Source organism: Chanodichthys erythropterus, chromosome 11 (genome assembly GCF_024489055.1).
Source record: "Chanodichthys erythropterus isolate Z2021 chromosome 11, ASM2448905v1, whole genome shotgun sequence".
Lineage (NCBI taxonomy): Eukaryota > Metazoa > Chordata > Actinopteri > Cypriniformes > Xenocyprididae > Chanodichthys > Chanodichthys erythropterus.
The window spans coordinates 10920303-10934459 of NC_090231.1; the positions used below are offsets into that span (position 1 = coordinate 10920303).

Sequence of the window (14157 nt, forward strand, 5' to 3'; positions counted from 1 at the left end):
TACAAATCTACTAAAATAAACATTTAAATGAATAAATATAAAATAATATGTTTTAATATATTATTTAATTTATAAATATATAATATTAATTTTTGGAATAATAAATGAGCCTGTGTAACCTGTTCTATATCTGGCTGCAGGGGGCTGTAGAGGGGTCGCGTCTCTACATGTTCAGGCACCAGACCCTGCCTTCTCAACACCAACAGAGCTAGTCGCTCCATCACTGGTCCCAGGTAAGGGTTTAGAGGTTTCCCTTCATCTGAGGAACAAATGTAGTCAACCATAAGGTCATTGTAGTTTATATTCACATTGATGCAGAAGGTCCGAAATGTGGAGGCAACTTTTTTTTAGCTTAAAATTGTTTAACAGTTATAAGGAAGATTCATTATAATGTTATTTTCCATTAAAACCATGAAATGGAACCGCTATGTAACCTCTGGTTTGATATGAAGAACATTTGGGCATCGGGTTTTATGAAGTCATAACCGAGAGCAGAAAAAAAGCCAACATTCATGAAGCATTCCACTTAAATAGTCGGAAATGTTTATCTTTCCCCGTTCCTCAGATGATGCGTTGATTTCATTGCTGTTGATCTAAGAAGAGAGTTTCCCCTTTCAAAAAGCAAAAAGAGAGAGCGAGAGAAGAAAAAAAATAAACGTCCACTGTTGAGTTTATGGTTTGAAACCCTGTGTCATGTCCCTCAGGGAAACATGGTCGGAGTGTGGAGAAAAGAGGAAAAAGATTGAAGTGGAGGAAGACATTTTCTGCCATGAAGTTGGATGCCTGAAACGGCCACCTGATAATTGCTTTGACGCGTGGGTTGCCGCAGTTACGTGGGCCAAACAAAAAGATGTAGTATTCCTCCGTGGCGAGACATGGGAGCAGGAGGCTGAGAAGCCGGCCACAGTGTTGACCTTGGCTGAACATGCTTGCATGCTAGTTCACCATAAATTTGAAGCTGACCTCGTCCCAAAGCATCATGGAAGAGAAAATGGTTGGAGAGCTTGGCTTTCTGTAGGCTCTGTGTGACATCTGAATGGTAGAAAGACGGCCATGGGACTTTAAGGGCTTAAAGGTCAAACCAGAAGTGTTGGGAGGATCTGATGGAGGTTACACAGCAGTAAGATCAACATAATGCACACCTAATGGTGAACTAGCATTAGTTAGCATTGTCATCCCAAGGGCACACTTTAAAGCAGGTGGGGACGTCAGTTTGCTGTGGCAAGGAGTGATATATTTGCTGTGAATGAATGAGTATGTCAGAGGTGCTATATGTTTACACAGGTCCTTCGTCTTTACAATATTGCACTTGTTTTTCTTCACACAGAGGAACAACTCACTCTTTCCGCTCATAGCGCCCGAGCAAGAACAGCCAAGCGGCCTCCCCGACAGCTCTGTGATCCCACACACACAGATATGATGTATGGCGCAAACCGAGACATATATCGTTATTCTTTTTCTGTCAGTGTTTTCACAGAACCGCAGCCGATCTCGTGCTCGGCTCACTTTTTTTAATGACGGAAGATGTGATGGAGTCAGGCTGCTGCTTTGATTAGCTCTTACTCGTGACTAATGCTTTCAGCAGCTCCAAAGAAAAGACTTCCAATTTCTTTTTTCGCCATCCAGCCGGTGGGTTTGATAGGTCGTGATGCTCATGTTTATTCGTTCGTAGGTGCTGATGTGCATTGCTGAGCACAGTTCTCTAAGAAGCTGCTCTTTGGTAACGACAATCGCAGAATTAACGATTTAATATCATGATCGTTAAATTTAGTGGTAGGAAACTAGGTCTAGTTGCAGTGTGTGTTTGGGACACTGACCAAGGTCTGCAATGGTGTATTCCTGTCCTCTGAAATAGACTCTATCTTGCTTGTAGACGGGCAGTTTGTAGTTTCGCCTCTCGCACAGACGATGAAGTAACTGGGATGGTTTTAGCTGATCTCGCCACTGGTTAACTCCCGACCTAGAGTTGGCACAGAAACATAAAGAGTTCATTTGTAATGCAAAACCAAGGGTGTAACTGAGCAGAATGTGTTATCACAGTTGTTGGGACAGCCAACAGTTACTCAAAACTTTAATTATTATTATTATTTTGTTTTACATTTAAGGCATGATTACTACCCACTATCCTGGTATCCTAGCCAGGCCAAGCTGTTTAGGCTGATATGTTTATGCTGAACAACCCACTAAATAAACTATAGGGAGAAAGCTATTTGAGACAACATGGCCCTGCAAAATGGAAAATATGCATATATTTAAAATAAAATGAAATAAAATTTAAAAAAAGAAGAAAGAAATTAAATCAAAATATGCAATGCTTATAGCTAATATAAATAATTTAAATATTATTATTTAGGGAACACGAATATGAGACTGTGTAACCCAGGGGCGTCCAAACTTGCTCCTGGAGGGCCACTGTCCTGCAGAGTTTAGTTCCAACTTGCCTCAACACACCTGCTTGGAGGTTTATAGCCTATAGTAAGACCTTGATTAGTTGGTTCAGGTGTTTAATTAGGGTTGGAGCTAAACTCTGCAGGACAGTGGCCCTCCAGGAGCAGGATTGGACACCCTTGGTGCAACCTGAACAAGTTAAAGGGTTAGTTCACTCAAAAATGAAAATTCTGTCATTTATTACTCACCCTCATGCCGTTCCACACCCGTAAGACCTTCGTTAATCTTCGGAACGCAAATTAAGATATTTTAGTTGAAATCCGATGGCTCAGTGAGGCCTGCATTCACAGCAATGACATTTCCTCTCTCAAGATCCATTAATGTACTAAAAACATTTTTAAATCAGTTCATGTGAGTACAGTGGTTCAATATTAATATTATAAAGCGGCGAGAATATTTTTGGTGCGCCAAAAAAACACAAAATAACGACTTATATAGTGATGGCCGATTTCAAAACATTGCTTCAGGAAGCTTCGGAGCATAAATGAATCAGTGTAAATGAATCAGCGGTTCGGAGCGCAAAAGTCACATGATTTCAGCAGTTTGACACACGATCCGAATCATGATTCGACACAGTGTTTTGAAATCGGCCTTCACTAAATTAGTCAATATTTAGTTTTTTTGCCGCACCAAAAATATTCTCGTCGCTTTATAAAATTAATATTGTACTCACATGAACTGATTTATTAAATTATCACTGTACTCACATGAAGTGATTTAAATATGTTTTTAGTACATTAATGGATCTTGAGAGAGGAAATGTCATTGCTGGCTATGGAGGCCTCAATGAGTCATCGGATTTCAACAAAAATATCTTAATTTGTGTTCTGTAGATTAACAAAGGTCTTACGGGTGTGGAACGACATGAGGGTGAGTAATAAATGACATTATTTTCGTTTTTGTGTGAACTAACCCTTTAAAAAACAGAGGTAACACTTTACAATACGGGTGCACTAATATGCATTAATTTATGCTTAACTAATGCACAGATAATCATGTGTTAATGTATGACTCATGAAGAACTAAACCATTAATTCATGATTACTGCATCAGGAACTAATAAAGTTTCTATATGATTAATAGATTAAGTAATATATGAATTGTTATTAATTAAATGTGTCATAATGTATTAATTCCTTAATATTTTATATTAATAATTAATATTAATAATATTAATATTAATTAATATATTTTATATATATATATATATATATATATATATATATATATATATATATATATATATATATATATATATATATATATTTATTTATTTATTTATTAGTGGTGAGACTCTTATCGGGCGATAAAAAAAATATTGCCGTTAATCTATTCTCAAAGTTGGGTCCCAGCTTTAAAACTGTGTAGTTTTTTAAGAAATTCAAACAATAAAAACCGTTTTGTGGCTCTTTAATGTGTCGTGACCATGGTCGTGACAGATTGCTGTAGCGCCTCAGCTCAAGAGGCTCGTAAACTGATCATCTCTTACTACGAGTCCATTTATAGCATCAAATAAACATGAATGAACATGAGAATCAATGTTGTTTCAAACGCGTTGCTTTAGTTAATCATTAACTAATGATTTGAAAATGTATCATTATGTTATGACTTTACTTGTTGAGGCACATAACTATTAACTAATTGTTAAGTAATAGGCTATGTCATTTATGGGTTTTGACAGTTGCACATGCAGTGAGTGTAATGTCAGAGAATGTGAAGGATGGGTAAGTCGGGCTGCACACAAATATCAGCACACCACAATCTGGACTAATCCATGGCTTAGTGTATAATGTCAAAACCATAATGACATATTAGCTAAGAATTAGTTAATAGTCATGTGCCTCAACAAGTAAAGTCATAACATAATGATGCATTTGCAAATCATTTGTTAATGATTAATTAAAGCAGACAACTGGAAGTTGAAGTACATGGCTTTAATGACCATTGTGTTAATTAACACATTAATTTACACTACTAGTTAATAAAATATGTTATTAAGGAATGAATACATTATTACACATTTAATTGATAACAATTCATATATTACTTAATCTATTAATCATATAGAAATTTTATTAGTTGCTGATGCAGTAATCATTAATTAATGGTTTAGTTCTTCATGAGTCATACATTAACACATGATTATCTGTGCATTAGTTAAGCATAAATTAATGCATATTAGTGCACCCGTATTGTAAAGTGTTACCAAAACAGATTTCCCAAGTTTGGAGACCAGAAAAACCATCTTAAATCAGCTAAGACCAGCAGATGGCTTTAGGCTGGTTTAAGCTGGAAAATAAATGATGCATTTCAGGAACACAACATGATACAGGATTCATTTTTTTTTTTTTAAAGGTGGATTGCTGGTCTTTACTGGTCTACCAGCTTTGGTAAACTTGATTCAACTCGTTAAGCTGGTTGTCCAGCAAAACAGACAAGTCTAATAGCTTGGCCAGGCTAGAAGACCAGCCAACCATCTTAGACTGATTTAAGCAGGTTTTTTTTTTTTTTTTTTTTCAGCAGAGTCAGAGAAGATGGAGATCAGGATCAGAATATGACTGAATCCATGGGATTCAAAGGTCAAATGCTAGGTCATGGCTCCCAAAAGATAAAACTTAAACATGAATTTCCTGTTCTTTACAGTTTTCCTAATGACTACTAATAATAACTGGGAAGTGAAAGAAAATAGGATTAGAGACAGAGGCATTTCTTACAGACAGTAGGACTGTGGCAGGCCGCAGCGAGCACCATGGCGCGACAAAAAGCGATTCTCCAAATCAATGACAGTCTCTCCGATTTTCTCATCTTTAGTGACCATGTCATAATCATAGAGCATGATCTTTAGGTCCTTCTCAAGAGGCAGAGAGCATGTCAGCTCAAACATCCTAAAAGAGAACACACATTTCAACCTTTAAATACTTCCTTTTGTCAGAAATGATTTTGCTTCAAAGTTTTCAAAAGTTACTGTTTACTGTATTTTGTCTCTGTATCTTTTAGCCACAACATTCAAACATTCCTTCTTGCACGTATCCAACATCAAGACTCTTTTATATTAAGAAAGTCATCATTATTATGAGTGTGGCGGCCCCTGCTGGTATAATCAGTCCTTGCCATGACGTATTCCTGAATGTGTGTGTGAGAATCTGTCCAAAGAGACAGAAAGAAAGAGAGAGAAAAAAGAGACATACTCACTTTCCAAAGACGGGGTCCAAAGTACAGGGTATGTAATTGTCGTGGTCATCGACTGATTTCTTGCCAAGTGTGATCTTAACATAGGGGTCACACTATGAAAGAACAAGAAGTGCTTGTTAGTATGTGTTAACATAGCCACACACTCACACATATATACTATAAGCAACAATATCCAAAAAAGCACACCCTCTTTTTGTACTTAAAACAACCGCTCTTTGCTCTCACGGTGGAAAAAAGCATCAAATCTCTGTGATCAGTGCGTGTTTCATAGGCAGCGAGTACATGTGTGAAATGTTCCATATCATAACTCCTGGCCTGAGTAGGTGATGAAAGGACGTCATCTTAGCATATTCGCAACTAATGAAGGGAAAGCCCATCTGACGCAGGGCCAACGGTGGTGGCGTGTTGGCTAGGTCTCGGGCAGCGATTGAGAGTTTATGGTTGTGGGTAAAAGGGTGGCTCCATGTTTTCATAAAGCAATTTCTCTCCTCTCTTATGACTCTGGCACTGCAGAGGCTTCGCAAAGGGCTCGTCTGGCTGACAAAAAACTATAGAGATTTGTGAATGCATCTAGTGAAAATACAAGGGCTGTTGTAACACCCTCTCCCAACCCCAAGCCGTACACAAGGACACTGAAAAGCGAACGGCTAGTTACCATGTTCCTTTCCTTTTTGACGTGTTTTATGTTGCACCTACCTTGCCATTGGCATCTTTGGGCTGTAAGCCATAGGCCTGGATGATGTAGACGCGTACCAGGCACTCCTCTATTCCGTTCGGGGGGAGTTTGCAGAACCAGCGTGGGGGTACAGGCATAGAGGGATCATCAGGCAATGGATAGATCTTAAATGAACCCTGAAGGAGGACGGGACAGGAGTCAGTGTAACTCATGGTGCAATTTAGTTTTACTTTTTTTTTCCGGAGACCTGCTGTCTGGGGCCTCCAGACAGACCTCAAATTACACTTTAATCTCTCAAATTTAGTTCCCTCAAATCCTACTAGAACTAAACCAGTTGTAATCCAAATAAACCAAAAAAAAAGCATCCACACTCTTCAAATTAAAGGTTCCTATTAGAACCAAAATGGGTTTTACAGCCATATGCTGGATGCCATAGGAGAGTATTTTTAAAGGAATACCGCACCAAAAAATGAAAAACATTTAATCAAAATAAATCATTTACAAACCCAAATGTTCCACCCCATATTATTGACATTCTTTTTGTTGGTTCTTGCATGTCATGTGACCGATCGCAACACAGATTTTTTAACAAGATTAAAATCCTCAGAAGACTTTTTTAGATTGTATATAACTTATATGGACTACTTTTATTTCTTTTTTTCAGGATAAATTATATATCGATTTTTGTTTTATGTGGAAAAGGGGTGTAAAAAAGTGATATAGTGTTAACTAAAACTATTAAAAATAGTTTTCATTAATTGAAATAGAGCTTAAATACAATATAAATATTACATGAAAACATTTTAAATTACTAAAACTAAAATAAAAACAAATGAAAGAAAATATAAAATGAAATGAAAAAAAGAATAAGATAACATAACTAGAACTTAAACTAAAATTAAAACTAAAATTGAAAATATAAAAATAAAAGCTAATTCAAAATATTAATAAATACTATACTTCTGTCATGAAACTTCTAGTCTTAAATTCTATAAAACATCACTTGTTTACCACAGAAGAGAGATAATAATGACATGTTGAAAACATTAAAATTTTAGTGTGAATATTAATTTTGTTCCACACAAACATCTTATTCCCTATTCTACCACTACAATGACCTGAGGAACCCAGAATGTATCTTCAAGAACATTTGAATCTCCAGAAGCAGTGTCTGTAAAGAAGTCAAGGAGACACGTTTTGGGAGTTCATCAAAGGAATGGCATGAGACTGTACCTGTTGCAAAAAGCTCTAAATTAACAAAGTATTCAAAGGTAAATTTGACAAATTACAAACTGAACCTGCCAGATGCAAGTATGTGTTCAGATAAAGTCTCAGTTAAACAGAAGACCCGATTCATTGACTTTTTATTAGCTCAGCTAATAAGCATTGACAGCCATCCCTTGCTTCATCTGCCAATGTCTGAATGTTTTCCCTCTTGGAGACTGAATGAAAGCACATGTGATAGCAGCAGATAGTAGCTGAGATCTTATAATGACCCTACCTTGAACTCTCCAACAACAGAAGGGTCTTCACTCTCATTCTGGGTCCTTCCACGGTAAAGTTTAAATGTTTGACAGAAATCAGCAAACTGCTCAAAGCCTTCAGTTTTCTCCAGTTCTCTGTCATATACCTGAGAAAGGAAGCACACAAGAATGAGTATTTTGTGATATATGATTTGTATGCAGATCTAGTCCTTTAAAAATGTGCTCTAATCAACTCAAAGGGCTGAAAGGACACACACTATGTACAAGACATCCATTGTTTGTCTTGCCAAAGCAGTTTTCTTTAAGAATCTTGGACTCCGGGATCTTTAATTGTGGGTTTAACATTTCAGGCACAAATCAAACTACCTCAAATGCACCATTAATGCAAAAAGATCTGGAAATTCCTGATTATGAGAATGTTTAAAAACGGCAATAAAATGCGCAAAAACGATTTGTGCCCAAGGAAAATATGCTTTGCCGTGACATTACACAACTTTTAACTAGCGGCGCACAACTCTCCAACCAAACGGCCACCCAGGAGACAACTTAGTGACAAAAGTATGAAGGAATCCTCGTAAGCGAGTCGCTCTGTTTTTCTAGTTGACTCACTCAGGCCCGGTCCCTGAACGTGTGACACGGCACACATCACATGAAACCCTCTCCCAGTCTCTTTTGCTCTTTCCCTGCCTTATCTCTCCCTCAGGCACCATAAGCCCAAAATAACAGCTCATCTCAGCAGTTTTAGGGAAAGTGTTTCTGTCTGCCGCTCCTCCCGGTGCGTGGGACACTCTCACACGGTGGCAGCCAACAACTGGGCCTGTTCCTCGCAGGTAGTCCTGAGACCCAAGGTCCCTGCCAGATGACTAATGGACACGTTTAGATTGGAAAGGTTGGAAAGAGTGGCTAAGGCAAGTAGAGAGCAAACGTGGTGACAGGGGAGATCGCTGACAAACCGGCCAGAGATCGAGGGATGATAGGGAGGTGTGGGCTGGGGGGAAAACGGCTCGATGACGTCAGTAATGGAGCCCTTGTCTGCACTTGGTTATCCCCCTGCGGCAACCCCGACATGAATTCATCGGAAAAGTTGGGAATCTGGCAGCCACTGGCTCTATTATAAATGGATAAGCCTGTGGGAAGTGGGCTGGAGTGGACTGGAGTTGGGGTGAGTGAGTGTTTGAAAGTAGGCATATGCACTCCCTAGAGGGACCGCAGGGCTTTGAAGTTCCACTGTGGAGCTGATGTTTCTGCGACCTCTGATTCTGGCATCCTTATGTTGGTTTTGCTTGGGCACTGATAATGTCACTATAGTTACGATGAACTTTTGCTGATAATCTCCATGTACAAAATTATTACTTCTGGGATCATGTTAGACATGCCATTGGGAAGACATGAGTATGAATAAACAATGACAAAATGTTCATTTTTGGGTGAATTATTCCTTCAAGTTCCACAAAGAACTTTTTATTCTCTAGCTCTGAACATGAACTGTTTTTTCAAGAGGATAGTTCCCTCCAAATTGAAAGTCATGTCGTACCAAACCAGTATGACTTTCTTTCTTATGTGGGACACAAAAGAAGATATTTTTAAAAAATGTCTTGTGGGCTTTTTTACATTCTGAACCCTATGTAAATGGAATCCTGGGTTACTTTGTTTCACACTGCTCACACTTTATCCAGGGTTAAAAATGAATTCTGGGTATTTGTAAGCTGACGTTTTACACTGTACATTTCTAAACCCTGGATTAAAGGGAAAGTTCACCCAAAAATGAAATTTCTGTCATTAATTACTCATGTTGTTCCAAACTCATAAGACCTTTGTTCATCTTTGGAACACAAATTAAGATATTTTTGATGAAATCAGAGAGGTTTCTGAATCACACATAAGTAGCAACGTCATTGCACCTTTTGAGGTCCAGAAAGGTATTAAAGACATCATTAAAATAGTCCATGTGAATCTTAAAGAGATAGTTCACCCAAAAATGAAAATTATCCCATGATTTACTCAGCCTCAAGCCATCCTAGGTGTATACTGTATGACTATCTTCTATTAGGCGTGCCGTGTGAGCGGAGCTAAAGAGTGACGAGCATGCGCAGCTTTTGCGTAGCGATCGTTTGCAAGCTATCAATGGTCAGATAAACAAATGTATTTAATCACACACAATACACCATTGCATTATCCATTGCATTATATATCACTATAATAAATATAGCGTATAGTGAATGATGAATAATGAATTTATTAATTCACTATGTTCGTGTTGTTTACATTATATGCACTTAGTCGCCTGTTGCCAACAAAACAGACATTTGAAGCAGTTTTACTCACCACCTGCTGTTCTGACTCATGACTGGGATCATTATTGCTGTGACCGCTCCATCTTTCAGTTTCAAACGATCTGTAAATCCAGTGTAGAACTGGGCCTTGTTTATGAAACCATAAGCACCGATCCTGAGGGCTCGAGCAGCCACGGAAAACCACGAGATAATCTTCATTCATTTTAACCAATAAAAAAGTTATTGCAACTATCAGTTTCTATGGTTATTTTAATAACAAATATCGAGAGCGTATCAATGTAATGCGTGAGCACAAATCTCTCAGCTCCACTGGGTTCTTTGGGAAGCAAGGTTATCTTTCCCTCATAACCAAAAACACACTTCTTTGGTGACATTGTTGAATTCGTGGTCTAATAACAAAGTGACAAATCTTTCTCAAGCAAGTCCTGTCCAGGGCTGCTGACGACTTCCGTAAAGCTGAACAAAGCGCGTTGATGGGCGTGCTCATGCTCTCTCGCTCTGGTCGATGTGTGCACGTGCACTCTTCCGGGAGAAGTGCCCGTAGAAGGAATTACACCCTTTATTACATAATAAAGGGCCATACTCTAAAAAAATGGCCAAAGTTTTTGAGCAATCTGAAGAGTATTTTTGGCACAGAAATACTCCATTATATACGTCCAACTCGTGTTTTGAAACTTTGGCCATGTTTAGCATGAGAATCCAACTCTTTAACAGTGTAATTAAGTCAGAATGCATGAAATAGCATTAGACCCCCCATTTAAAAATATCCTTAGTCGTCTAGGGTTTAAAATGGTTGTGATTGCGTTTGTCTGAAAGAAGATAGTCATATACCTCTAGGATGGCTTGAGGGTGATCATGGGATCATTTTAATTTTTGGGTGAACTATCCCTTTAATGTTATGAAGCGACGAGCATTGTCATACGCTGTTGGCGTAGTGAACGCAGTGCAGCCCTTCCAGGTTTTATGTCAGAATGCCGACTCAGTATTGGCCGGCTCCTGTGTATTTCACATGTAGAGCATCAGCCAATCCCAAGCTGGCATTTGGACGTAAACACAGAAGCGCTGCACTGCGTTCACTATGCAAACAGCTTATGACGACAGTTCAAATTGTTGTTAAAAAGTCGTTATTTTTGTTTTGTTTTTGAGCACAAAAAATATTCCCATCGCTTCATAACATTATGGTTGAACCACTGCAGTCACATGGACTACTTTAACGATGTCTTTAGTACCTTTCTGGAACTCAAAAGGTGCAGTGACGTTGCTGCCTATGTTTAGTTCAGAAACCTTTGTATTTTATCAAAAATATCTTAATTTGTGTTCCAAAGATGAAAGAAAGTCTTAAAGGGTTAATTCATCCAAATATGAAAATTGTCATTAATGACTCACCCTCATGTTGTTCCAAACACGTAAGACCTTCGTTCTTCTTCGATTGAAAATGTATGTGCGGTATACTGTCCATGTCCAGAAAGGTAATAAAAACATCATCAAAGTAGTCCATGTGACATCAGTGGGTTAGTTAGAATTTTTTGAAGCATCGAAAATACATTTTGGTCCAAAAATAACAAAAACTATGACTTTATTAAGCATTGTCTTCTCTTCCGGGTCTGTTGTAAATCTGCGTTCACGACTCCGCAGTGACGCTGCTTGTGACAGCGGTTGCTGCTGTGTAGGAGCTTCTTCCATCGCTCTTAGTTCTTCATCCGTGTATTCGGGTTCAAAATAATGCAAGTCTTCCTCTGTGTCGAAATCCTTAGACATGTTTGTGAAGGTTGTTTTGTTTACAGCGTGCGTCTCCCTCAGACTGTAAACGAAGCTTGGGCGCTATAGGTAACACGTCATGAACGCAGATTGACAACAGACCCGGAAGAGAAGACAATGCTGAATAAAGTCGTAGTTTTTGTTATTTATTTAACAAAAATGTATTTTTGATGCTTCAAAAAATTCTAACTGACCCTCTGATGTCACATGGACTACTTTGATGCTGTTTTTATTACCTTTCTGGACATGGACAGTCTACCGTACATACATTTTCAATGGAGGGACAGAAAGCTCTCAGACTAAATCTAAAATATCTTAAACTGTGTTCTGAAGATGAACGGAGGTCTTACGGGTTTGGAACGACATGAGGGTGAGAGAATTTTCATTTTTGGGTGAACTAACCCTTTAAGGGTTTGAGACAACATGAGGGTAACATTGCGTTCATTATCGAAGGCGATTCATCTGCGATATGAACACGATATTGCGTGGCTTGTCAGTGATCTACGGCTCTGTCTATTAAATGCCGCTCTATTTGAAAGCAGGTGATGACGATTTAGCGGTAATCAGGGAACCGGCTTTACTGACGAAATGCGCGTGACAATCACATGCGATATATCGCCCAGCCCTAATTCTACACAGCATTGTTTCACACTGCACAAGCTTGGCACCACAGAGAAGGTTAACACTGCAAAAGTGGTGCTAACCCTGCTCCAGAGCAGGCCAGGTTTCCATAATCCTGGGTCAAAAGTGGTGCTAACCTTGCTTCTAAATTATAAGTGTGAAACGTTTTATGCCCTGGGTTAAAAGCACAGTTTAGATTGCTTTAATGGGTTTAATGTTGTTTTGGGCCCCATTGACTTTCATTGTATGGACAAAAACAATTATTCAAAATATCTTCTTTTGTGTTCTGCAGAAGTATGAAAGAAAGCCAGTCATACGAATTTGGAACAACATGAGGTACAACATTAGTTTGATGCCTTACCTGCAGTGTATCGAAGCCCTTCTCCAGATAACTTCCGCACTTGTTCCTCTCACCTGTGGAGGCATAAAACTTGCTCCACCAGTCCATAAATTCATCCTGCTGTAGAGAGAACAGAAAGAACGAAACATTACAAGCAAGGATGGTCTATATACATATCTGACCTATATACCACATCCCTCATTCAACAGAGCCTTGCTTAATTTAATCAGTAATTTCATGAATAGGAACATCAAGTCTGAAAGCCTCAACTTACCCACCGCTCCATCTAAAGCATGTCCGACAAATTCAACACAAAAAAAAAGTTAGAAGACAAGGTTAGAAAAAGTGCAGAAAAAGAGTCAAGAGAAAATGCCCTCAAATGTCAAAACATTTTAAGCAGACACATGCATGAGTGACAGTGACACCATCCAAAGACCAAACGACCAGTGGAAACAACCTTTTCCATAACTTAATCTTTCCCATAAGTGACTGATAAATCATTCCTCTGCTGTAATGCTAGTAATTGTAAACATATCAACTGAAACCAGAAAGAAGGCTTTCATATTGTCATTTTCCTGGTACTTTCACGGGTATGATTCAGGAGCGCTAATGTTCTGCTGCAGTTTGATGTGCTAATCGCCACTGATACTGCTAGTCTCGCCAACGCTCACTCATTTCATGTGGAAAGTGTGGGAATTTTTCAGAAAGGTACAAATCAGGCAATTCCCACCTTAGCCAGCACCACATTCCCATCCAACCAAAAGACAAAAGAGTGGTGTTAATGAGGACAACACCCTTTGCAAGTGACGCTGCCTCAAAACAAGAAACAAAAGTGTAGTCTGATTATGATGTGAGCCTTGTGCAAATTCATGTGTGCGTGTGAGTGTTTGACAGATGGATAAAAGACAGACTGAGCCACAGTGGCAAAAACACAGTGTGTTTGGGAGAGAAGAGATCCCTCCATTGGCTGCATCCACACGCACTTCTTTCTCTTCTAGAAGGCCAATTTCGAGTCACCCCGAGGAGAGACTTCAAGTTTCGCTTCCATCGTTCTTTTAACTTTTACGATGAGGGAGGAAAAACAGTAGTGGTGGAGCAATGCCGGGACGTGCTGTTTTTTTTCCTCTCTCTTAGTGGTTGAGGAGTGTGGCGGAGTGGTGTGCATTTTGGTGGCCAGGCAGGGGGGCCAACAGTGTTGCTTAATTACCCCACATGCCACTGCTGTGCCAAGGAATGTGTGTGTACTTGAGTCAGATTGTGTCATATACCACTGCTGTGCAATATTATGTGTGTGTTTACAGTATGTCTGTACATGGAGGCAATATTCTGTTTACTGTCACACAC

The 14157-nt window shown here is 38.9% G+C and overlaps 1 protein-coding gene across 10 annotated transcripts in view; it reads right to left on the minus strand.

Annotated features, from left to right (window-relative positions):
- Positions 1-14157, minus strand: part of dysf (dysferlin, limb girdle muscular dystrophy 2B (autosomal recessive)) — a 104853-nt gene that overhangs the window by 11673 nt on the left and 79023 nt on the right. For all 10 annotated transcript variants that reach the window (XM_067401636.1, XM_067401635.1, XM_067401633.1 and 7 more), the window contains 7 exons: positions 12835-12933; positions 7818-7946; positions 6337-6492; positions 5641-5732; positions 5163-5333; positions 1818-1960; positions 120-259 (listed from right to left, as the gene is read on the minus strand). In XM_067401636.1, the coding sequence (XP_067257737.1) occupies positions 120-259; positions 1818-1960; positions 5163-5333; positions 5641-5732; positions 6337-6492; positions 7818-7946; positions 12835-12933 (930 nt within the window). The remainder of the gene's footprint in view (positions 1-119; positions 260-1817; positions 1961-5162; positions 5334-5640; positions 5733-6336; positions 6493-7817; positions 7947-12834; positions 12934-14157) is intronic.